The sequence below is a fragment of the Oncorhynchus kisutch genome, linkage group LG24, assembly GCF_002021735.2.
Source record: "Oncorhynchus kisutch isolate 150728-3 linkage group LG24, Okis_V2, whole genome shotgun sequence".
Lineage (NCBI taxonomy): Eukaryota > Metazoa > Chordata > Actinopteri > Salmoniformes > Salmonidae > Oncorhynchus > Oncorhynchus kisutch.
The window spans coordinates 34,569,799-34,597,004 of record NC_034197.2 but is presented as its reverse complement, the minus strand read 5'-3'; the positions used below and the strand labels follow the sequence as shown (position 1 = coordinate 34,597,004).

At 42.5% G+C, this 27,206-nt stretch overlaps 1 protein-coding gene across 2 annotated transcripts in view; it reads right to left on the bottom strand.

Moving 5' to 3' along the window:
* The window catches only part of grm6a (glutamate receptor, metabotropic 6a), a 45,757-nt gene extending 18,551 nt beyond the window's left edge, over window positions 1-27,206 (bottom strand). Inside the window, exons 1-4 of one of the 2 annotated variants that reach the window (XM_031803504.1) lie at window positions 26,852-27,206; window positions 16,254-16,868; window positions 789-1,005; window positions 354-489 (exon numbers count right to left, since the gene is read on the bottom strand). In XM_031803504.1, the coding sequence (XP_031659364.1) occupies window positions 354-489; window positions 789-1,005; window positions 16,254-16,817 (917 nt within the window). In that variant the 5' untranslated portion in view covers window positions 16,818-16,868; window positions 26,852-27,206. The remainder of the gene's footprint in view (window positions 1-353; window positions 490-788; window positions 1,006-16,253; window positions 16,869-26,851) is intronic. The other variant, XM_031803503.1, reaches the window with a different exon arrangement.

Genomic DNA, 27,206 nt, shown 5'->3' with positions numbered 1-27,206 from the left:
ACATCAGCTGATATCTCAAAGTGCTGTACAGAAACCCAGCCTAAAACCCCAAACAGCAAGCAATGCAGGTGTAGAAGCACAATTGATTGCATCAATCAATGCAAATTCCATTTGAGCTCCACAGACATTTAATCCTCAGGTACCACATAGATGAATTCACTAGGGGGCCAGTTGGGTTTTCCTTTTTATAAATCCCCCTCCTTAAATACCTAATAGAACACTCTAGACAGTATTCCATTCATACTTCTGAGCCTCATTCATATGGAGACTGCATTCTAATTACAGTGAACCATCACCGAAGAGAGGAGAATCTAACATGCAGTTCTCTACGGCGTAACTTCTCTATCACTTACTTGATGTCATCCTCATTTGCAAATATGATGACCCCCCGGGCATTGGAAGTTTCCATCAGCCTTTTAATGATCTTGTCAAACTCTCCCGGCTTGGGCTCCCGTGGGATCTTAAGAGACTGTGCGATGCACAGACCTCCTTCAGAGAGAGAAGACATGGACATTGATGTTGATACTGAACAAATAAAAATGAAATATGAATGAGAATAAAACATGACGGCTACCAGCAATAATCCATATTTGTGCTCTCGGAGATCTCATTATTAATTGATGATGGCCACAGGAAGAATGTGTTGACCACAGAGAGGAGACGATAGACTTCAGAATGGCTGTTTTCGGCTACAGCAGCCAATACATGTATTATGATGGACAGCTGATTAACGTAACAGATTATATATATTGTACCAGGAAGAGAGGAGAGGAGCTTGTTGACTGTACCTGCCTCTCTCGAGATCTGCTGGAAGGAATCAACTCCACTCTCCCCGTAGCTTCCCTCTGATGCCAGTGTAGACACATAGTTCCAGCCCATTGCCTTGACTATGTCCACCATAGCCTGGGCCTGGTACGAGTCAGGAGGGACCACACGCGAGAAGAAGTCGTAGCGGTTATTGTCACTCAACTCTGGGGCTGTGGAGGCATAGCTGATCTGGGGAATCTGAACAGAGAACATGGTAAACCAGTAAACTTTCTCTTTATAATTCATCTGTACAGCTGTTCATCTACACTAACAATAAAATCAAATTTTATCTGCGTCAACTCTTTTTATGTGCCCTGAGGTTCATAAATGTCTAATCTGATATACATGTATGCAGTATACACAGTATATCTGGAAGGCATTTCCCAGTTTTACTGCAAACATACCACAGTCCCAAGCCAATGCTTTATATTAGGATATCAACCTGATAGAGCGGTGGCTGTCAATGCATAAACTGACTCTGTGCTTATTTCCCAAGGCTCTCTGCTTGTATAAGGGTCTTAATGTCATGGCAACTCATTCCAGTGTTGTCTAGGCATTAAAAAATATATATTTTTCATAGTCAGGTTTAGACACATACAGAGGGATGTAAATAGAAAAGGAGAGAAAACATTGGACAGATTATCTGGTTTGGATTAGAGTTTCTTTTTAGTATAATTAAGTTAAGCACAGAGCGAGAGAGACAGAGAGCAAGAGGCAGTGGTGTTGTTTCTCAGCTTTACACCACACAGTACATTTAATACTGACCATGTGCCGCTTAGCATTCAAAGTCTGACCATGTGCCTCTTAACCTGCATTCAAAGTCTGACCATGTGCCTCTTAACCTGCATTCAAAGTCTGACCATGTGCCTCTTAGCATTCAAAGTCTGACCATGTGCCTCTTAGTATTCAAAGTCTGACCATGTGCCTCTTAGAATTCAAAGTCTGACCATGTGCCTCTTAGTATTCAAAGTCTGACCATGTGCCTCTTAGCATTCAAAGTCTGACCATGTGCCTCTTAGTATTCAAAGTCTGACCATGTGCTGCTTAGCATTCAAAGTCTGACCATGTGCCTCTTAGCATTCAAAGTCTGACCATGTGCCTCTTAGCATTCAAAGTCTGACCATGTGCTGCTTAGCATTCAAAGTCTGACCATGTGCCGCTTAACATTCAGTCTGACCATGTGCCGCTTAACCTGCATTCAAAGTCTCAACTCATTCTACACATTTACACACAATATGTGTGTGTGTGTGTGTATGTGTGTGTGCCATGCCCTATCCGAATCAAAGTAAATATATATTAGCACTAGGAGAAATGCAAGTGTATTTTGTTTAACAATTAAAGGTTATGTTGGTAAGAACCAATCATATTAATTAATTAATTCCTTAATGATTTCACATGGGATCAGCCCAGCCCATGGATGAAATACTGGCGGACTAACCAGACAGAGAATTTAATTCTCCTTTAGCTGAGGGGACCCCAATCCAAATCCAATATTTTAATCACCATAATGGTTTCTATCTCTATCATACTGTTGTTGCTTTGTGACTGTGAAAGCAGACTATCTGTATCTACACAGAACAAAAATATAAACGCAACATGTAAAGTGTTGGTCCCATGTTTCATAAGCTGAAAAAAATGATCTCTGAAATTGTCCATACACACAAAAAGCTTTTTTTCTCTCAAATGTACATCCCTGTTAGTGAGTGTTTCTCTATGTCACCCACTGAGCAGGTTTGGGATGCTCTGGATCGACGTGTACGACAGTGTCTTCCAGTTCCCGTCAATATCCAGCAACTTCACACAGCCATTGAAGAGGAGTGAGACAACATTCCACAAGCCACAATCAACAGCCTGATCAACTCAAATGAGATGTGTCACTCAGTATGAGGCAAATGGTAGTGACACCGGATATTGACTGGTTTTCTGATCCCACGCCCCAACATTTTTTAAAGGTTTCTGTGACCAACAGATGCATATCTGTATTCTCAGTCATGTGGAATCCATAGATTAGGGCCTAAAACATTTTTTTCAATTGACTGATTTCCTTATATGAACTGTAACTCAGTAAAATATTAGAAATTGTTGCATGATGCATTTATATTTTGTCTCAGTATATACAGTGGGGCAAAAAGGTATTTAGTCAGCCACCAATTGTGCAAGTTCTCCCACTTAAAAATATGAGAGAGGCCTGTAATTTTCATCATAGGTACACTTCAACTATTGTAGGATTTTTAATGAATTTATTTGCAAATTATGGTGGAAAATAAGTATTTGGTTAAAAACAAAAGTTTCTCAATACTTTGTTATATACCCTTTGTTGTCAATGACAGAGGTCAAACGTTTTCTGTAAGTCTTCAAAAGGTTTCCACACACTGTTGCTGGTATTTTGGCCCATTCCTGGGCTGTTGCTGGGCAACACGGACTTTCAACTCCCTCCAAAGATTTTCTATGGGGTTGAGATCTGGAGACTGGCTAGGCCACTCCAGGACCTTGAAATGCTTCTTACGAAGCCACTCCTTCGTTGCCCGGGCGGTGTGTTTGGGATCATTGTCATGCTGAAAGACCCAGCCACGTTTCATCTTCAATACCCTTGCTGATGGAAGGAGGTTTTCACTCAAAATCTCACGATACATGGCCCCATTCATTCTTTCCTTTACACAGATCAGTCGTCCTGGTCACTTTGCAGAAAAACAGCCCCAAAGCATGATGTTTCCACCCCCATGCTTCACAGTAGGTATGGTGTTCTTTAGATGCAACTCAGCATTCTTTGTCCTCCAAACACGACGAGTTGAGTTTTTACCAAAAAGTTATATTTTGGTTTCATCTGACCATATGACATTCTCCCAATCTTCTTCTGGATCATCCAAATGCTCTCTAGCAAACTTCAGATGGGCCTGGACAGGCGGCGTAGTGTGTTACTGATGGTAGGCTTTGTTACTTTGGTGCCAGCTCTCTGCAGGTCATTCACTAGGCCCCCCTGTGTGGTTCTGGGATTCTTGCTCACAGTCCTTGTGATCATTTTGACCCCACGGGGTGAGATCTTGCGTGGAGCCCCAGATCGAGGGAGATTATCAGTGGTCTTGTATGTCTTCCATTTCCTAATAATTGCTCCCACAGTTGATTTCTTCAAACCAAGCTGCTTACCTATTGCAGATTCAGTCTTCCCAGCCTGGTGCAGGTCTAATATTTTGTTTCTGGTGTCCTTTGACAGCTCTTTGGTCTTGGCCATAGTGGAGTTTGGAGTGTGACTGTTTGAGGTTGTGGACAGGTGTCTTTTATACTGATAACAAGTTCAAACAGGTGCCATTAATACAGGTAACGAGTGGAGGACAGAGGAGCCTCTTAAAGAAGAAGTTACAGGTCTGTGAGAGACAGAAATCTTGCTTGTTTGTAGGTGACCAAATACTTATTTTCCACCATAATTTGCAAATAAATTCATTAAAAATCCTACAATGTGATTTTCTGGATTTCTGGATTTATTTTTCTAATTTTGTCTGTCATAGTTGAAGTGTACCTATGACGAAATTACAGGCCTCTCTCTTCTTTTTAAGTGGGAGAACTTGCACAATTGGTGGCTGACTAAATACTTTTTTGCCCCACTGTATATCTACAGTACAATGTCTGTCTGTCAGTCAGTCAGTCAGTCAGTCAGTCAGTCAGTCAGTCAGTCTGTCTGTCTGTCTGTCTGTCTGTCTGTCTGTCTGTCTGTCTGTCTGTCTGTCTGTCTGTCTGTCTGTCTGTCTGTCTGTCTGTCTGTCTGTCTGTCTGTCTGTCAGTAAGACAGTTAAATGAACAAAACAAACATGTGTGCTTCCAACAAAGGTAATGTGGAGTTCAGGTGATGCTGCCAACCTAAAGTATTATCATGAGGGAAATAATGTTATGATAATCATTTACACTGAACAACCTATTACAGCTTCAGCAGACAACTCAAATAGTCCCCTACGCGCAGACTACAGACAATGGTTATGCTTTCAGATTCAATACAAAGAACATCATTATTAAGTTGTGATACATTTTCTGATGGAAGTATCACAATATTTAGCTTTTTCCAATATCGTTCTGCAGAAAATATCAGGACTGAATAGAATAGACAGGACCTTGGCACAGAATGGGCTGGATTACAGTAATCAGTGTTATAAAACAATGTTAGTGACCCTACATTATGAGGTAATTTCACAGTAGGGATGAACAGCTCCTACTGGGCACAGCTGGTTCTCACTGTTCTGTCTGTATCTGGGTCTGTCTGGGGAAATGAGTCTATTCCCTTTTTACCTGCTGGCTTCGGCTTTCACCTAGAGGCAGCGAAGCAGTAGACATGTCGACCCTGATGTCCACCCCTCTACACAACCCTCCCCTCCATCAACATTTGACATCTAGCTGGAATTCAATTACACTCTGGATATTAAATAGTTGGGGTTTTCTGAACTTACATTCCTATCTGAAGATAAAATCCATCTGCTCATGATTTTTACATTGGAATAAAGCTCTATTTAAGGAAGAGGAACCGAGTCAGAAGTCATGTATGATTTAGTGTTTTTTCCCGGAGGAAGAGGTTGAGTGGCCCAAAGCGTGAGGAGTCACCACAGAAGGGGGAAAGTCTACTGTAGACCACCTTTCAACTCAAACCACCACCCTGGAGACCAGCCAACTGGGCCAGCCCTGAAAGACAACGGCACTATTCCTAAACACACTGAACAGGTATGCATAAGAGCATCTGAACTCCCGAGACCGACTCCTGCATGGGTATTGCGTGACATTTGTTCATGGTTATGCACTCAAAGACACTGCTAGGCATACTGATCATCCTGAAGGAAATGCTCATGTTTATTGAAGAGAAGAGTGAGCCATTGTACAGTGAAGACAAAACACAACTTGATTGCAGCTAGGGTTGCATATTTTGGGGAATATTCAGAGGTGGAAACTTGGGAATTAATGGACATATATGCAAATTAATATTAATACCATTTAAATGTAGATGTTTTTTGTACTGGATATATTTACCAAATCATATGGAGACAGAAACATAAACCTTTTACCTTATCATGAGTAGACATAATTACAAATGATTAAATTCTTCCAATAGAAAAAAACAAAAAAAACTATTTAGTTACGAATAGAACTTTAATTAAATGAGATGACTCTTCACATGCGATGATTTCACTGAACAACAAAAGAGGGAATTGTCACACACTGATCGGTTTCACCTGTCCTTGTGATTGTCCTTGTGATAGTATCCACCCCCCTCCAGGTGTCGCCCATCTTCTCCATTATCCCCTGTATTTATACCTGTGTTCTCGTTTTGTCCGTTGCCAGTTCGTCCTTGTTTGTCAAGTCAGCCAGCGTTTTTGTTCTCAGCTCTTGCTTGTCGTGACTCTGAGCCCGCCTGCCTGACTGCCCTGCCTGCCTCTGAGCCTGTTCTGACTCTGAGCCCGCCTGCCTGACTGCTCTGCCTGCCCCTGACCCTGAGCCTGTTCTGAGCCTGTCCTGACCCTGAGCCTGTCTTGACTCTGAGCTTGTCCTGACCCTGAGCTTGTCCTGACTCTGAGCCCGCCTGCCTGACTGCTCTGCCTGCCCCTGAGCCTGTTCTGACTCTGAGCCCGCCTGCCTGACTGCTCTGCCTGCCCCTGACCCTGAGCCTCTCCTGACTCTGAGCCCGTCTGCCTGACTGCTCTGCCTGACCCTGAGCCTGTCCTGACTCTGAGCCCGCCTGCCTGACTGCTCTGCCTGACCCTGTCCTGACTCTGAGCCCGCCTGCCTGACTGCTCTGCCTGACCCTGAGCCTGTCCTGACTCTGAGCCCGCCTGCCTGACTGCTCTGCCTGACCCTGAGCCTGTCCTGACTCTGAGCCCGCCTGCCTGACTGCTCTGCCTGCCCCTGTTTGCCAACCTGAACCTTTGCCCCACCTCTGGATTGTTGACCTCTGCCTACCCTGACCCTGCCTACCGTACGGTACCTTTGCCCTACCTCTGTTTTACTGACCCGTGCCAACCCTGACCCTGCCTACCGTACCGTACCTTTGCCCTACCTCTGTTTTACTGACCCCTGCCCGCTTTAACCTGTCTATTGCCTGCTCCTGTTGGACAATTAAACCACTGTCAATTCGACATGTCTGCATCTGGGTCTTACCTTGATTCCTGATAGAAATATTGAATGATTCCCAATGATCCATCGCATCTTCCAAAAACGTTTTCAACACACATCTGTAGAATTATAGTCTAGAAACTAAAGCTTTGGTTATGTTCCTCTCAGGCTTCCATGTCTTCTCCCTGGACCTCCTCAATGTCCACCTCTTGAACATCAGACTCTGAGGCCTCATCTTAACTGTCATTTTCCAATCTAGTTGAGGTTAGCTCGTTGACAGGCAAAAAATATGCCCGAATGGCCACCAATTTTTGACCCCTTGTATTGGTCAGCCTGTTGCGTGCTTTGGTGTGTGTGTTCCCAATCAAGGACCAGCTGTGTTCTGAGGCGGCTGATGTTGGTGGGATTTGAAGGATGATTGGAGGCAACAGGGAAAAGAGCCTCAGATCCACAAAGTCCCTTCCACCACTGCCATATTGCATCTCCATCCCAAAGCCCTTGCTTGGAAGATTACTTTGCCAGACTGCCAAGAACTTTGCCATCATCCAGGCCAAGGTGGTTGAACTCTGCACCAGACCATAGACCTTGTTGATCTCTGCATCATTAGTGTGCAAGATCTTGAGAATCAGCTGTACATGTGATGGAAGAATGCATTGTGCATGCACTGTTGCAATTCCATTGAATTGGGGATAGGTTAACCAAAATATGCCACAAGACCTAGAATTGCCTTGTGTATCCCACAAAAAAAATGTTCACTGTTATAAGCTAACTTTTTAAAATTAATTTAAGCAAAATTCCCCAAATTCCAGGGCTTAACTTCCCATGGAAAATTTCCGGGAAAATGCAGGAAATGTATCGGAAAGTTTCTGACCCTTTGCAACTGTAATTGCTGCACTCATAACCATGAATGAAGCTTATTTGCTGCAATTCGTTGCTCTTCTGAATCTGTTTAACATGCTAAACTTTATCCTAAGTAGCGATGGCTTACTCTCCACAATATCTTTGTTCGTCACGAGCCATTTATAGTTGAGTAAATTGCAGTTAAAACGCTTCCCACAGTTCTTCCCAATTTGCTTAATTCCCTAAATGTATTTTTTCTATCAAACATTTGCTTTGGTTGGTTAGAGAAGTGTATCCTGGAGCTGAACGTTTTTCTTCTCATTTTTTGTCTCTTCTCTTCCCTGCTAGTGCTCTAAATATAGCCAGGGGTCTGAGCGGTGGCCAGGGGCTTATTGTCCCGGAAGGCTTGCCTAATTCTCTGGCTAACAGCTGCATTGTATGTTATCTGGTTCCTCAGCTACTGTTAAATGGCTTATTGTGAAGGAAGTGTCATTAAGAATGTGTGACAAGCAGTCAGTGAGGAGCATGGGAGTTCTGTTAACTCACGAGGGGGAATTAGAACTGGCCATTTACTGGAGGCAAAGAAAGAAAGGATCAGATACTTGTAGAGGGGGATACTTTCCACTAAAAGATCCTGTGACAAGTTCTAGACAAAGACATTATGAACTGTATGTAGAGGCAGGCATACATACTGTCCAGTAGACGTCAGTGATGGATACATGTTCAGTTCAGGGAAGGAAACTGTAAATCATGATTTTATTTTAGAGTTCGCTTCTATTTAATTGCAATATCTAATACATTCTGAGGCGAACTAACAGATTTAGATTTTTTTTTAAAGGTAAAAAAAAAATCGGCCTGAGGTAAAAAAGCAGGGTCTAGAAGGACTATTAGCATGGCCGTGCCACAGCGCTGAATGCTAAAAAATTGAGTACCTAAAGATGTTCCTTGAACCAAAATGCAATGTCTCTTCATTAAATAAACATTCAGAAGCACATCTCCACATCTCCAGAAGGGTCCACGGCGTAGCATTCTGCAATTATGCAGCTGGCAGGTCGCTGAAGTGCTGTAGCCGCTGTTTGAGTGGAATTGACAGCACTGTTCGGTGCTTTTTTGTCACTTCATGACCTGTTTGTAATCAAAATAAGTGCGGATGACAGTGATTATGCGTGTGGCTGTCTGCCTCTCTTTAGCTGGCTCTTTGATAGATTAGAGACAGGGGACTGAGACACTGTATCTGAGGACCGTGGCCATACATTGCTGTAGGTACAGTGTGTGAATGTGTCTCTTGTTTTGAGGGAGGAAGAACATTGGCAGCTAGGGCTTCTCAGACAGTCACTGAACTGACATAGGGCTGACAGACAATAGCCTCACCAATCACAAAACACAATATCCCATCCTGACATGTTTGATTGTTAAGAGGATTTACTGGCGCAAAAAACTGCTGGAGGATAGACAGGCAGACAGGGCTAATGCTCAATTTACTGTGCTGTGCTGACAATTTGGACGTAACTTACCACCACTCAAATCTGACTTAAATCTTCCACAACTAATTTAAACTGGCCCTGTTTTTTTAAAACTCAAAAGTACCTCTATCTGAATATAAATAATAATTACAACATTTTTTGCCTACCTTTTAACAGCAATTCAGACAAAGCTCCCACTGGGCAAAAACTGGTTTCCACTTAATTTCAACCCCAAAAATGTATGTGATGACAATGAATCAAGATGGAAAACTGCTTAGATTGGCAAAAAGTCAACAACATAAAGGGCATTTCATATATTTTTCAATCAAATTTTTACCTAAATCCAATGACTTGGTGACATTTGATGTTGTTTTCACATTGAATTCACGTCAGACTCATATCAAACATCTCCAATCGAAAATCAAATCAAGAGTCGGCTTTCTATTCCGCAACAAAGCCTCCTTCACTCACGCCGCCAAGCTTACCCTAGTAAAACTGACTATCCTACCGATCCTCGACTTCGGCGATGTCATCTACAAAATGGCTTCCAACACTCTACTCAGCAAACTGGATGCAGTTTATCACAGTGCCATCCGTTTTGTCACTAAAGCACCTTATACCACCCACCACTGCACATATTCGTTGCCAGACCCACTGGCTCCAGGTCATCTACAAGTCCATGCTAGGTAAAGCTCCGCCTTATCTCAGCTCACTGGTCACGATGGCAACACCCATCCGTAGCACGCGCTCCAGCAGGTGTATCTCACTGATCATCCCTAAAGCCAACACCTCATTTGGCCGCCTTTCGTTCCAGTACTCTGCTGCCTGTGACTGGAACGAATTGCAAAAATCGCTGAAGTTGGAGACTTTTATCTCCCTCACCAACTTCAAACATCAGCTATCTGAGCAGCTAACCGATCGCTGCAGCTGTACATAGTCTATTGGTAAATAGCCCACCCTTTTTCACCTACCTCATCCCCATACTGTTTTTATTTATTTACTTTTCTGCTCTTTTGCACAACAATATCTCTACCTGTACATGACCATCTGATCATTCATCACTCCAGTGTTAATCTGCAAAATTGTAATTATTTGCCTACCTCCTCATGCCTTTTGCACACATTGTATATAGACTCCCCCTTTGTTTTCTACTGTGTTATTGACTTGTTAATTGTTTACTCCATGTGTAACTCTTTGTTGTCTGCTCACACTGCTATGCTTTATCTTGGCCAGGTCGCAGTTGCAAATGAGAACTTGTTCTCAACTAGCCTCCCTGGTTAAATAAAGGTGAAAAAAAAAAAAAAAAGTTGACAACAACCAAATGTAAATCCACAACTGACATCTGTGTCCAGTACTTTAAAAAAAAATGGCTGTAACTTCAAATAAACTCAAAAACAATAGATCATAGTAAACCTTTGTTTGCCCTCCACTGAACAATGCTCAGGCCCAAATCATAACAAGTTGTGTGGTTCAATGGTTTTCATCTCTCCAATGCAAAATGTGCTTTTAATGAAGGTGCACAGGCTGCGTTGTGCAGTGTTCCTCTTTTGTCCTCGTATCGTCTGAATGTGGAAGGTTTAATTAGTGTTTTGTCTTCAGACAGCTGTCCCACTGCATGCCCATTGCCCAGTGCCTCTTTACAAATCTATTTGAACAGCTTCCTTTCATAATGAAAACATTCTACAGTGTATTTGTCAGTTGAGTGTGAGTTGATATTTTGTACCATATAGAATACAGTTCTCGGCTGAATAGATGGATTATAGGCTAACAGAAGCCATTGGCCTTTAGAGCTTAAATAGCAATGTTGTTGTTTCACTGTGCGTTTGTTTTTGCTTTGAAATTGATACCCAACAGAGAGCAAGTCAGGAAAGGCCACTGAGAGAATGGACACCATTGGAAAATAGCTTGTCTAACAAAACATTTGAAAAAGGAAATGGGCTTTGCCGACATATGATGTACGTACAGTTGAAGTGGGAAGTTTACATACACCTTAGCCAAATACATTTAAACTCAGTTTTTCACAATTCCTGACATTTAATCAGAGTAAAACATTTCCCTGTCTTAGGTCAGTTAGGATCACCACTTTATTTTAAGGATGTGAAACATCAGAATAATAGTAGAGAGTTTTATTTCTTTCATCACATTCCCAGTGGGTCAGAAGTTTACATACACTCAATTAGAATTTGGTAGCATTGCCTTTAAATTGTTTAACTTGGGTTAAACATTTCAGGTAGCCTTCCACAAGCTTCCCACAATAAGTTGGGTGAATTTTGGCCCATTCCTCCTGACACTGACCTGTAACTGAGTCAGGTTTGTTGGCCTCCTTGCTCGCACACGCTTTTTCAGTTCTGCTCACACATATTCTATGGGATTGAGATCAGGGCTTTGTGATGGCCACTCCAATACCTTGACTTTGTTGTCCTTAAGCCATTTTGCCACAACTTTGGAAGTATGCTTGGGGTCATTGTCCATTTGGAAGACCCATTTATGACCAAGCTTTAACTTCCTGACTGATGTCTTGAGATGTTGCTTCAATAGATCCACATAATTTTCCTACCTCACGATGCCATCTATTTTGTGAAGTGCACCAGTCCCTCCTACAGCAAAGCACCACCACAACATGATGCTGCCACCCCCGTGCTTCACGGTTGGGATGGTGTTCTTCGGCTTGCAAGCCTTCCCCTTTTTCCTCCAAACATAATGATGGTCATTATGGCCAAACAGTTCTATTTTTGTACTGTCTGGTCTGATGAAACAATCTTTGTCCCCATGTGATGTTGCAAACCGTAGTCTGGCTTTTTCATGGCGGTTTTGGAGCAGTGGCTTCTTCCTTGCTGAGCATGTCTATATAGGACTCGTTTTAGTGTGGATATAGATACTTTTGTACCCGTTTCCTCCAGCATCTTCACAAGATACACCAAAGTACATTCATCTCTAGGAGACAGAACACGTCTCCTTCCGGAGCAGTATGACGGCTGCGTGGTCCCATGGTGTTTATATTTGCGTACTATTGTTTGTACAGATGAACGTGGTACCATTTGGAAATTGCTCCCAAGGATGAACCAGACATGTGGAGGTCTACAATTTTTTTTCTGAGGTCTTGGCTGATTTCTTTTGATTTTCCCATGATGTCAAGCAAAGAGGCACTGAGTTTGAAGGTAGGCCTTGAAATACATCCACAGGTCAAATCAAATCAAATCAAATTTTATTTGTCACATACACATGGTTAGCAGATGTTAATGCGAGTGTAGCGAAATGCTTGTGCTTCTAGTTCCGACAATGCAGTAATAACCAACAAGTAATCTAGCTAACAATTCCAAAACTACTACCTTATAGACGCAAGTGTAAGGGGATAAAGAATATGTACATAAAGATATATGAATGAGTGATGGTACAGAGCGGCATAGGCAAGATACAGTAGATGGTATCGAGTACAGTATATACATATGAGATGAGTATGTAAACAAAGCGGCATAGTTAATGTGGCTAGTGATACATGTATTACATAAAGATGCAGTAGATGATATAGAGTACAGTATATACGTATACATATGAGATGAATAATGTAGGGTATGTAAACATTATATTAGGTAGCATTGTTTAAAGTGGCTAGTGATATATTTTACATAATTTCCCATCAATTCACATTATTAATGTGGCTGGTGTTGAGTCAGTGTGTTGGCAGCAGCCACTCAATGTTAGTGGTGGCTGTTTAACAGTCTGATGGCCTTGAGATAGAAGCTGTTTTTCAGTCTCTCGGTCCCAGCTTTGATGCACCTGTACTGACCTCGCCTTCTGGATGATAGCGGGGTGAACAGGCAGTGGCTCGGGTGGTTGTTGTCCTTGATGATCTTTATGGCCTTCCTGTGACATCGGGTGGTGTAGGTGTCCTGGAGGGCAGGTAGTTTGCCCCCGGTGATGCGTTGTGCAGACCTCACTACCCTCTGGAGAGCCTTATGGTTGTGGGCGGAGCAGTTGTCGTACCAGGCGGTGATACAGCCCGACAGGATGCTCTCGATTGTGCATCTGTAGAAGTTTGTGAGTGCTTTTGGTGAAAAGCCGAATTTCTTCAGCCTCCTGAGGTTGAAGAGGCGCTGCTGTGCCTTCTTCACGATGCTGTCTGTGTGGGTGGACCAATTCAGTTTGTCTGTGATGTGTACGCCGAGGAACTTAAAACTTACTACCCTCTCCACTACTGTTCCATCGATGTGGATAGGTAGGTACACCTCCAATTGACTCAAATGATGTCAATTAGCCTATCAGAAGCTTCTAAAGCCATGACATCATTTTCTGGACTTTTCCAAGCTGTTTAAATGCACAGTCAACTTAGTGTATGTTAACTTCTGACCCACTGGAATTGTGATACAGTGAATTATAAGTGAAATAATCTGTCTGTAAACAATTGTTGGAAAAATGACTTGTGTCATGCACAAAGTAGTTGTCCTAACCGACATGCCAAAACTATAGTTTGTTAATTAACAACAAATTTGTGGAGTGGTTGAAAAACAACCTAAGTGTATGTAAAATTCCAACTTCAACTGTATAACTATGCAGTCGGACAAATAGGTGTCGTACAATCAATTTCCCTCTTCCTAGATTCAAAGCACATAAACGCCAACAAGGATCCCTAACAATGCTGTTCCGTTTCACAATTCACTTTCTTACATAAGACCCATGTAGGATGGGATTTTATTTTCATGGAGGGCCAAGAAGAAGAGGGAAATACTCAGTAAGCTTACAGTATGGTGCAAATCTGACAATTAGTTACAGAGATTCCACATTTCCTGTTCTCTGGCACACTATCTATACGGAGTAAAGAGCTCTTGAGCCTGACTGCCAACAAGACCCAATGAAGCGGAGGAGACATGATAGAGCATGCATTGCAAACGATACTGAGGTACACTGTCATTAATACTACTGTACAACAACACCTATTAACCTGAAGACTCTTGTTTAACAAATCTTTTTCAGTGATCGGTTTAGAGTCTTTCTCAGATTTTGCATTCCATTTGTTCAGCTTTTTAGATGATCACATCTCCATATGCCTACTGACTTCAGTTGGAAAGCCCAGGTCTGGCAGCAGCAACCGCGAGGTTGTTCTGTGTTCTGTTTACCTGGGGCTTTTGACTTCCCCTCCAATACATTTACATGTTCCATCTCACGCATGATTTATGTCATTATTCTTTGTAGTAATTAAAGCATAATCCATTGACTGCATTACCTTACGCTACAAAGGACACATGTTGAGCTTTAATCATATATTCATTAATACAGTTTACCCATACATATTTATCATTTTAATGTTCACTAAATGTCTGTGTGAACACAAGGTTGTTTTGTTCCCTAATCAGAGCCATACCTTCTATTCTGTTTCATAGTGTAGTGTATACTACACACCGTGGTTTCTTAGTGTATACTACACACCCTGGTTTCATAGTGTATACTACACACCCTGGTTTCATAGTGTAGTGTATACTAGACACACTGGTTTCATAGTGTAGTGTATACTACACACCCTGGTTTCATAGTGTAGTGTATACTACACACCCTGGTTTCATAGTGTAGTGTATACTACAGACCCTGGTTTCATAGTGTAGTGTATACTACAGACCCTGGTTTCATAGTGTAGTGTATACTACACGCCCTGGTTTCATAGTGTAGTGTATACTATACACACTGGTTTCATAGTGTAGTGTATACTACACACCCTGGTTTCATAGTGTATACTACACACCCTGGTTTCATAGTATAGTGTATACTACACACACTGGTTTCATAGTGTAGTGTATACTACAGACCCTGGTTTCATAGTGTAGTGTATACTACAGACCCTGGTTTCATAGTGTAGTGTATCCTACACAACTTGGTTTCATAGTGTGGTGTATACTACAGACCCTGGTTTCATAGTGTAGTGTATACTACAGACCCTGGTTTCATAGTGTAGTGTATACTACACACCCTGGTTTCATAGTGTAGTGTATACTACAGACCCTGGTTTCATAGTGTAGTGTATACTACACACCCTGGTTTCATAGTGTAGTGTATACTACACACCCTGGTTTCATAGTGTAGTGTATACTACACACCCTGGTTTCATAGTGTAGTGTATACTACACACCCTGGTTTCATAGTGTAGTGTATACTACACACCCTGGACCTAATGAGTTACCATGGTGATAACTGTATCATTCTGATTATGGCAGAATCATACCATTACATTTGACATTTTAGGCTCTTATCCAGAGCCTGGTACAGTTACTGCATTCGACTTAAGATAGCTAGGTGGGACAACCACATATCACAGTCATGGTAAGTACATGTTTCCTTAATAAAGTAGCTTATCAGCAAAGTCAGAGCTAGTAAGGGGGAAAAAAAGTCAAGTGTGAGTGTTAGTTCCCAAAAGGCTTTATTTTTTTTACTACCAATCTTATTGTACAGTCTGTAGCCTAATAACACATATGACCACAGATCATATCTGACCAATTCACAAGAAAGTAGATGATTGAGTCCCATAATGAATCAAACTCAGTATATTTCCATTCCATTCCATTCACAATTCAATTTGTGAGTAGATTATTGGCCTTCATAACTTTTGCCTTGACACCAAATGTGATGAAGTAGAGATAAAGTAGAAAAACTGTAATGAAAAGTTTGTTGTTACTCAACTCCTACCCGAACTCTATCCAGCAGGCTCAATCCAGCCCAGAGAATACAATACCGGAACCTTTAGGCTGATCAAAGCCATAAACATGATTAGCTCCACTGTCTAAATCCTTATTGTCAATTAACTGTAGCTCTAAGTCAGCTGAATGGACTGTCCCAGAGCAGCCCCATGTGACTGCCCCCTCTCAGAGGGGATTGTGGGAGAGCGATGGCATTCCACAGCCACAGCGCCAGGGTCACCCTGACCCCATGTATCGCCAAGAACAACCATACACATTGTCTAACATGATAACACACTGGTCCAACATCAAAACACTGTAACAAATGACTTACAAACACAAACAAACTGGCCAATGGAAACTCCCACCACGTATAGGACATTCACATTGATCTCACCTCAAATAGACGCAGCACGTTGGCAACCATGATGGACACAGAGCTGGCTGAGGCCCCGATCACCCCTATCACACGCTCAGGCTTGCGGATGATGGGCGGCTCTCCGTTGGAGCAGCGTATGTCCGAGGTGTCCTTCTGGATGAGGGCCTGGACGAAGGTGAGCGACTGTTCCAGGGCGTAGGTGTCTCTAGAGCATGTGTCCAGGATCCTGGCCCCCAGAGTGATGTTGGGGAGTAGCTCCGGGTCACTGTTGATCTGGTCCAGGGCGTAGAGCATAGCCTCCATGCGGTGAATGCCTTTCTCCTTCTTGATCTCCCCACAGGGCAGGCCATGAGGCCCCCTGGCGTGGATGGGGAACAGGCCTCCAAGGGTGATGTCTCCAGGGATCTTGATGGAGTGGGGATGGAAGTGTTGATGGGAGGCCCAGGACCCAGGGCTCATCCCCACACACAGCATCCATAGGAGGCGAGGCCACGTGGTGGAATGACAGCCACCCCATCCAAACGGCCAAACCATGCCATACTGGTGGTGGTAGTGTAGAGATGGGGGGAATTTAGATGTCATGATGCTATGACTTTATTGGCACGAGTCTTTACCCTCTACTTGAAGCACCTGCTAACAGATAAGATAAGGAGAAGGGAGTAATTGGGAGGTCTTGATTCAAGGCTTTACATTTCCAAGAGAACATAACTCATCAGATTTATACCTTATTTCTTATGCGAGTACAAAAACTGATATAATTGAGAAGGAGATAGCACAGACCAATCAGGGAGCTCAGAATATATAAGGATGGAGGACAGTCACACAAGCCAGGATTTACTGTTGAATACAAATCTGGGAGATGCCAGTAACGGCCAAACAATATTTATGATTCTCAAGGTAATATTGTATTCTTTTCAGCTATAAATGGTTACATCTTCCATTCAGTCAATTGTTCAGGGCACACTCCTGTTGCAAACTTGTACAGTAATCCCCTCACTCTATAGGAATGAAATGTGTAATGAGTTGATACAGTATGTAGCTTGTTTTCATTGTAGAAAGTGGATTTGACTGGTTCTTAAACTCTTCGAAAAAAAGGTTCCAAAAGAGTTCTTTGGCTGTTCCCATTGGATAACCCCTTTTTGTTCAAGTTAGAACCATTTTGGGTTCCATGTAGAACCCTCTGTAGAAAGGGTTCTACATGGAACCCAAACCAGTTTATACTTAGAACAAAAAGTGTTCTACCTGGAAACAACAAGGGTTCTACCTGGAACTAACGCGGGTTCTTCTATTGGGACAGCTGAAGAACCCTTTTAGGTTCTAGATAACACCTTTTTTTCTAAGTGTAGTGATGGTGTGACCATCTATGGCCCAATAGGGTTACAGCTTTTTATAGAGATCACAGTTGGGGTGGCTGGGTAGCCTAGTGGTTAGAGCGTTGGACTAGTAACCGGAGGGTTGCAAGTTCAAACCTCCGAGCTGACAAGGTACAAATCTGGCGTTCTGCCCCTGAACAAGGCAGTTAACCCACTGTTCCTAGGCCGTCATTGAAAATACAAATTTGTTCTTAACTGACTTGCCTAGTTAAATAAAGGAAAAATCAAAAATGGATGCGCGATTGACAACACAGACTGCATTGTTGCATAAGCCAAGGCATTTTGTACACAAGTGGATGGTCAACTGATCATAAAATGTTGCTTACATGGAGGCAAACTCTTATAGATGTAGGCCTACTATATGTACTGTTACGTTCCCCAGGAAGAAACCAACAATTGTCACTCAAACAGAAGGCGGAACTAACAATGAGTCACTGATAACAAGCAAAACAAAACAGGTTGGGTTTTAGGAGAGGTTCTGAAAGACACTCATGGGGGTGTCCACTGAAAGTCGATCAGCAACAACAACTAGAACCTAAAAGACACCCACCAAGAGGCAAACAAAAGAAGAATGCACATCAAATCAAATAGTGGAGCTAATCCAAAACAGGAATGATTAGATAAAGTATTGTTTTTCTAGAACTCAAATAGTGAGAGTCAATTAAACATGTTAATCCTCCACATCTCTCAAGACCACTGGAGCACTGGGCCAGCCACTCTTAAATAGCACCTGGGCCAGCACAGGTGAAACAATTTCCCACTTACAAGATGGCAACCAGCACAGGTGTAACACATACTGACTAACGAGGTGACACCAATCGGTGCGTCCCATGTCAAATCAAATCGAATCTAATTTTATTTGTCACATGTGCAGGTATACAATGAAAATGTTAACGTACAAGCCCTTAACCAACAATGCAGTTTTAAGAAAAATACCACAAAAAATAAAATAAAATAAGTGCTATGGTGATAACATCCAACCTCAAAATATAATGCAAAAAAACAAAGCCTGTATCAGTAGGAACAGAAGTATATGTCCCTAAATTGCAATTATGTGTGATTACATGGAAATTGAGTGATAAAGCTGCCCGTCTTACATATACAAGTCTTTTTTTTTTTTTCACCTTTATTTAACCAGGTAGGCTAGTTGAGAACAAGTTCTCATTTGCAACTGCAACCTGGCCAAGATAAAGCATAGCAGTGTGAGCAGACAACAAAGAGTTACACATGGAGTAAACAATTAACAAGTCAATAACACAGTAGAAACCAAAGGGGGAGTCTATATACAATGTGTGCAAAAGGCATGAGGAGGTAGGCAAATAATTACAATTTTGAAGATTAACACTGGAGTGATGAATAATCAGATGGTCATGTACAGGTAGAGATATTGGTGTGCAAAAGAGCAGAAAAGTAAATAAATAAAAACAGTATGGGGATGAGGTAGGTGAAAAAGGGTGGGCTATTTACCAATAGACTATGTACAGCTGCAGCGATCGGTTAGCTGCTCAGATAGCTGATGTTTGAAGTTGGTGAGGGAGATAAAAGTCTCCAACTTCAGCGATTTTTGCAATTCGTTCCAGTCACAGGCAGCAGAGTACTGGAACGAAAGGCGGCCAAATGAGGTGTTGGCTTTAGGGATGATCAGTGAGATACACCTGCTGGAGCGCGTGCTACGGATGGGTGTTGCCATCGTGACCAGTGAGCTGAGATAAGGCGGAGCTTTACCTAGCATGGACTTGTAGATGACCTGGAGCCAGTGGGTCTGGCGACGAATATGTAGCGAGGGCCAGCCGACTAGAGCATACAAGTCGCAGTGGTGGGTGGTATAAGGTGCTTTAGTGACGAAACGGATGGCACTGTGATAGACTGCATCCAGTTTGCTGAGTAGAGTGTTGGAAGCCATTTTGTAGATGACATCGCCGAAGTCGAGGATCGGTAGGATAGTCAGTTTTACTAGGGTAAGCTTGGCGGCGTGAGTGAAGGAGGCTTTGTTGCGGAATAGAAAGCCGACTCTTGATTTGATTTTCGATTGGAGATGTTTGATATGAGTCTGGAAGGAGAGTTTGCAGTCTAGCCAGACACCTAGGTACTTATAGACGTCCACATATTCTAGGTCGGAACCATCCAGGGTGGTGATGCTAGTCGGGCATGCGGGTGCAGGCAGCGACCGGTTGAAAAGCATGCATTTGGTTTTACTAGCGTTTAAGAGCAGTTGGAGGCCACGGAAGGAGTGTTGTATGGCATTGAAGCTTGTTTGGAGGTTAGATAGCACAGTGTCCAAAGACGGGCCGAAGGTATATAGAATGGTGTCGTCTGCGTAGAGGTGGATCAGGGAATCGCCCGCAGCAAGAGCAACATCATTGATATACACAGAGAAAAGAGTCGGCCCGAGAATTGAACCCTGTGGCACCCCCATAGAGACTGCCAGAGGACCAGACAGCATGCCCTCCGATTTGACGCACTGAACTCTGTCTGCAAAGTAATTGGTGAACCAGGCAAGGCAGTCATCCGAAAAACCGAGGCTCCTGAGTCTGCCGATAAGAATATGGTGATTGACAGAGTCGAAAGCCTTGGCAAGGTCGATGAAGACGGCTGCACAGTACTGTCTTTTATCGATGGCGGTTATGATATCGTTGAGTACCTTGAGTGTGGCTGAGGTGCACCCATGACCGGCTCGGAAACCAGATTGCACAGCGGAGAAGGTGCGGTGGGATTCGAGATGGTCAGTGACCTGTTTGTTGACTTGGCTTTCGAAGACCTTAGATAGGCAGGGCAGGATGGATATAGGTCTGTAACAGTTTGGGTCCAGGGTGTCTCCCCCTTTGAAGAGGGGGATGACTGCGGCAGCTTTCCAATCCTTGGGGATCTCAGACGATATGAAAGAGAGGTTGAACAGGCTGGTAATAGGGGTTGCGACAATGGTGGCAGATAGTTTCAGAAATAGAGGGTCCAGATTGTCAAGCCCAGCTGATTTGTACGGGTCCAGGTTTTGCAGCTCTTTCAGAACGTCTGCTATCTGGATTTGGTTAAAGGAGAACCTGGAGAGGCTTGGGCGAGGAGCTGCGGGGGGGGCGGAGCTGTTGGCCGAGGTTGAAGTAGCCAGGCGGAAGGCATGGCCAGCCGTTGAGAAATGCTTATTGAAGTTTTCGATAATCATGGATTTATCAGTGGTGACCGTGTTACCTAGCCTCAGTGCAGTGGGCAGCTGGGAGGAGGTGCTCTTGTTCTCCATGGACTTCACGGTGTCCCAGAACTTTTTGGAGTTGGAGCTACAGGATGCAAACTTCTGCCTGAAGAAGCTGGCCTTAGCTTTCCTGACTGACTGCGTGTATTGGTTCCGGACTTCCCTGAACAGTTGCATATCACGGGGACTATTCGATGCTATTGCAGTCCGCCACAGGATGTTTTTGTGCTGGTCGAGGGCAGTCAGGTCTGGGGTGAACCAAGGGCTGTATCTGTTCTTAGTTCTGCATTTTTTGAACGGAGCATGCTTATCTAAAATGGTGAGGAAGTTACTTTTAAAGAATGACCAGGCATCCTCAACTGACGGGATGAGGTCAATGTCCTTCCAGGATACCCGGGCCAGGTCGATTAGAAAGGCCTGCTCACAGAAGTGTTTTAGGGAGCGTTTGACAGTGATGAGGGGTGGTCGTTTGACTGCGGCTCCGTAGCGGATACAGGCAATGAGGCAGTGATCGCTGAGATCCTGGTTGAAGACAGCGGAGGTGTATTTGGAGGGCCAGTTGGTCAGGATGACGTCTATGAGGGTGCCCTTGTTTACAGAGTTAGGGTTGTACCTGGTGGGTTCCTTGATGATTTGTGTGAGATTGAGGGCATCTAGCTTAGATTGTAGGACTGGCGAGGTGTTAAGCATATCCCAGTTTAGGTCACCTAACAGAACAAACTCTGAAGCTAGATGGGGGGCGATCAATTCACAAATGGTGTCCAGGGCACAGCTGGGAGCTGAGGGGGGTCGGTAGCAGGCGGCAACCGTGAGAGACTTATTTCTGGAGAGAGTAATTTTCAAAATTAGTAGTTCGAACTGTTTGGGTATGGACCTGGAAAGTATGACATTACTTTGCAGGCTATCTCTGCAGTAAACTGCAACTCCGCCCCCTTTGGCAGTTCTATCTTGACGGAAGATGTTATAGTTGGGTATGGAAATCTCTGAATTTTTGGTGGCCTTCCTGAGCCAGGATTCAGACACAGCAAGGACATCAGGGTTAGCAGAGTGTGCTAAAGCAGTGAGTAAAACAAACTTAGGGAGGAAGCTTCTGATGTTGACAGGCATGAAACCAAGGCTTTTTCGATCACAGAAGTCAACAAATGAGGGTGCCTGGGGACATGCAGGGCCTGGGTTTACCTCCACATCACCCGCGGAACAGAGAAGGAGTAGTATGAGGGTGCGGCTAAAGGCTATCAAAACTGGTCGCCTAGAGCGTTGGGGACAGAGAATAAGAGGAGCAGGTTTCTGGGCATGGTAGAATATATTCAGGGCATAATGCGCAGACAGGGGTATGGTGGGGTGCGGGTACAGCGGAGGTAAGCCCAGGCACTGGGTGATGATGAGGGAGGTTGTATCTCTGGACATGCTGCAGTTGTTCCTTGTAAACGATACGTTAGTCTCAATGGGACTATCCCCTGCTTAAATGAAGGTTAAAAATGGCCCTTATCTACAATATGTGATATTTCAGTAACTTTGCATTTCTGGGAAAATTAGCACTACTGACACTTTCCACTGCCAGATTGGTGAAATCATAACGGATGCCTAAAGGGTTCTCTGCCACGGCTTCTTCTCTGAGTAGCTGATAACAAGCCAAGATCAGACTTACTATCAAATAGGCTTGAAATATGTCACCCCAATTATCTATGTGTAATGAAAAGGCCTTCACTTGAAGCATGACTTTTCTCTAACTCTGTGATTAAATTGCTGGCTCGAGCTGACAACTTTCCTTAGTCAAATTCAAAATGTGTAACCTAATTACGTTTTAAAGCAGGCTCTTCATTACATAATTTGATTTGGAGCATGCTGTAAAATGGCAGTGGTGGAACTTTGGATGTTAAACACGAGAGACAAGCACTCTCTGGGTTACACTCCAGTAGATCTTGGAAATGTCATTCTGATGGTTATAAACACAACTTAAACCTGTGAGCCTAATGGTCAGTATCAATAACATATAGAAACACTCTTGTGTTGCTCTAATAACAGTGTAAATGGGACAGCTCTAATTACAGTGTAAATGAGAGAGCTCTAATTGCAGTGTAATGGGAGAGCTCTATTTACAGTGTAATGAGAGAGCTCTAAATGAAGTGTAAATGAGAGAGCTCTAAATGAAGTGTAAATGAGAGAGCTCTAAATGAAGTGTAAATGAGAGAGCTCTATTTACAGTGTAATGAGAGAGCTCTATTTACAGTGTAATGAGAGAGCTCTATTTACAGTGTAATGAGAGAGCTCTATTTACAGTGTAATGAGAGAGCTCTATATACAGTGTAAATGAGAGAGCTCTATATACAGTGTAAATGAGAGAGCTCTATATACAGTGTAAATGAGAGAGCTCTATATACAGTGTAAATGAGTGAGTTCTAAATGAAGTGTAAATGAGAGAGCTCTAAATGAAGTGTAAATGAGAGAGCTCTAAATGAAGTGTAAATGAGAGAGCTCTATTTACAGTGTAAATGAGAGAGCTCTAAATGAAGTGTAAATGAGAGAGCTCTATTTACAGTGTAAATGAGAGAGCTCTAAATGAAGTGTAAATGAGAGAGCTCTAATTACAGTGTCAATGAGAGAGCTCTAATTACAGTGAAAATGAGAGAGCTCTAATTACAGTGTAAATGAGAGCGCTCTAATTACAGTGTCAATGAGAGAGCTCTATTTACAGTGTAAATGAGAGAGCTCTAATTACAGTGTAAATGAGAGAGCTCTAATTACAGTGTAATGGGAGAGCTCTAATTACAGTGAAAATGAGAGAGCTCTAATTACAGTGTAAACGAGAAAGCGTCTTGTCAGAGTTATAATGCCTACATTTTATAGCGGCAGGATTGCAGGCAGGCAGGGAGTTTCATGTTCAAACCAACGATGTTGTTAATTAACGGTCTATTTCAGGTCAACCATCATAGATGTGGAGAATTGACAGCAGTAGGCTCAAGCCCAGCAGGCAAAACTGATTGCAAGGACATGACGCTGACATTTTTACTGATGGAAGAAAGTCATTTTTGGCGACCAGAAAAAGGCGTCACTACCTGGTTGTAATCTGTTTACCAGTTATCACTTCAACCAGATTTCAACCAAATGTGACGTCATTATGACGTCTGATGCAAAAAATGTCCTCCTGCCGGGAGCTGCTGTGTGTTTGTGACCTGTGATGTAACTTTTCAAAGAGAGAGTAACTTGTTTTGCACTAGAAAGAAAATCATGATTCAAATGCTGCTCATGACATCCACAGGCAGCACTGACTCATCAGTCAAACAAGTAAACAAGTAGTCTGAATGTATCTGAATGCATGATTACACCAAGGTAAATGCTTCAAGTTTAAACTAATTATCAAGTTTGGTCTGACTACAACCACCTCTTGCTATATTTGAATCTACTTCTATCATTTGTTGATGTATACTTTAATCTTCCCTACGTTTGGATTATCCTCATCCCTAAACTATTTTGGGAACATTTCATTGAAATATGTCAACAGTCACACTGAGGATGATCCTACGTTGGCACACATGTATGAGTGAGTTTCTCACTGGCTTCAAATGATGGACAGTCACCTCCACAGATAAACAAAGGCATTATAGTTCTAGACAGACTAGTTCCAAAAATAACCATCCTATATTCTCATCCTATAAGACAACGCCTCTGGATATGGGACACTGCTGTTGTCTGATCATGATGTGCTCTCATCAAGGCTTGTCCAGGAGGGGAAAAGGGCCCCAAACCTGGAAATCTGAAGATTACTGAAGTTAGTGAGGAATAGAATACACCAGCACTCACAAACACCATGGTGGTTGGTTATTGAATGGCTACTGGCATGCGCGCCGAGAGCCATTTGGAACACAGGAGTAGTAGTAGTGTGGTCCATTAACCAATGGCCCCAAGAGGGCTGATAATGTTTCGTTCTTTTAAAATCGTCAGCTGTAGTTCACATGGTACACAACAGGGACCAAAGCTGATACTAGATCAAACTGATCAATAGTTAGGTTCATCTCATCTCAAAAAAAAATTATATATTTTTTTACTGTTTTACTACATTTGAATACTTAATGGTCAATTTTTTCCTCATATAGTAACAACATAAGTACACACCTAATGGCCTAATCAAGACCCAGGTTCGAGTCCCAGTCCGGCTAACCCCACAGTTTGCTGTTAGCAGTGGGATCAAAATTTCGGTGATGCATAAATGAGAAACCACTTATTCATCACCAAAATTTAGCGTGTTGCAAAAATAGGCAATGTGCGCATCAATTAGCTTGCTCTGTGCTGCAGGAGGGAGATTTTTGTGTGAGTGCACGTGTGGTTGTTTTATGAAAATCTGAGAATATTTGGCCAATGAAACATTTCTGGTTGGTCTCTGGGAATGTACACAGTTAGGAAGGGAGACTTTTTTGAGTTAAGTAGCAGCAAATATGTTGAATGTGCAACTAATGAGCATGAAGAGCGCCACAAGTTTGATGAAATGACCTTATATCTTTCAGTCTAATACGGCTATTTGCTTACTTTTGTAGCTCTTCGTTAGACTCGTGCTTTTTGTAAATAGTTAACTGTCCTCTCCAAGTTAAGCTGGAATTTAGCCAGAAAGGATTTGACAAATGTGATTGGTTGACAATATGCCATTGGCCTACGTCTCTTCTTGCACTGCACAGAATATCATATTTTAACAACGATTGAAGAAGTGTTTATCATCACCAGCACCACATCCTTGATATAACATCTTGTCATAAGCACAACTTGACTGCAAAAGAGACAGGTTGGAATGTCAATTCTCATCAAATGAATAGGAAGTCTGACTGAAATATGGGACAAATCAACCTTTTTTGTAAATTAGTGGTGTTTTAATGTGTTGATAAAATGTGGGACATGATTGTTTGGTTGCAGGAAGCGGGACAACGGGACAAAATGCGTGACTATCCCGCACAATGTGATCACCCTACTGTGGATAGCCTGTCTCCAGGATTAGTTAGGGACCATCAATAAATTACACAATGTAAATTAGACAATATTTCCATGTTGCACAATTTTTAGTTTTCTCATTAAATTATTTTAATATTTGTATATGTATTTCTACAATTTATAGTTGGTTTGAGGTTTTTAAGTCATTGTAATTTGGAGCTATTTGAATTTTAACATATTGTCCCATGTACATTGTGCAATTTACAGATGGTCCCTAACTAGCCCCATAGGGACATCCAAAGGCAACCCAAGTTTACAACTGGCATTAATATTGGGTCACCTGCAGCTGCCCACCTGAATTGATGATACTTGTGTGCTGCAAACCCAACTTTAATTTACATTGTGACGCAGTCCTGACCTTAAGTCTCACAAAACTCAGTTTTGGAGGAGACCGACTTTATGACCAAAATTCTTTGTAGTCAATTTTGACATTAAAATAAATGTTTATAACATACCAATGCGACACAGGTTGTTTTCTAAATGAGAAGTTGTTTTTTAGGGGCAGTTTCGCTTAAGTGGCTGGAAGAAGTATAGTGTCGTTTAGGCTACCATGAATCCAGAACCATGGCAAATACGCGCCAACGCAGTGCGTGAGAGATGAGGTACAGTTGCATACGGATGAATGGACAGACAGAGGGTCGAGGTAAACCTCGTCACACTTTTCGGTTTAAATAAGAAAACTGCTAACTGGCAAACTGAAACAACAATGTGTGAGCGAGTATGACTTGAATTGAAGAACTTTGCGCATCATCACAACGCAAGCCCACGCGCCAAATTTCAGCTGTGTACCCATGTAATTAATTGGAGCATTTTAACATGCAACTATTTGTAAGCTAGAACTTTTGGTGTATTACTGCAAAATCTACATATTTGTATTGTACAGTAGCTATAATTACAGCCAGGCTACTGTGGCGTATGCTGATAGAAAAGGTGACTGACAGCAGAAAATCACCATCACATCTCAGTCCTATAGCTGGACAGTGGTCTACTATAATATTTAGCATAGTTATAATATTTACATGATTAAACATACAATATTTGCTTGAAGTTTACATAAAACAGTGAGATGTGCAATCACTTACCTGGAAATTCCATCTTGATGTTTCTTGAACTTGCTCCTAAAAATACGCAGTCATTGAAACATTCCAAAACGCAGATCAGCCTCAACAAAATATTTCACATTTTCACACTCTCCGAAAGCAATTTGCGGTTGTCATCGATGAAACTATATCAAACATTTAGCAAAAAACAAAAATCAAGAACGATACTTGCTTGTGACGAATAGCTCTGAAAAAAATGTGTCATTAATTGGATTAAAGTCTTTATAAGTTGCTTTCGAGGCTTTTGAAATTGCATCACACTAAAATGTGCAGTATTCCCCACAACTGTGACGCTTCAAATCACTATCAAATCTCTTAAAAGGCTGGTCTCTCTCTC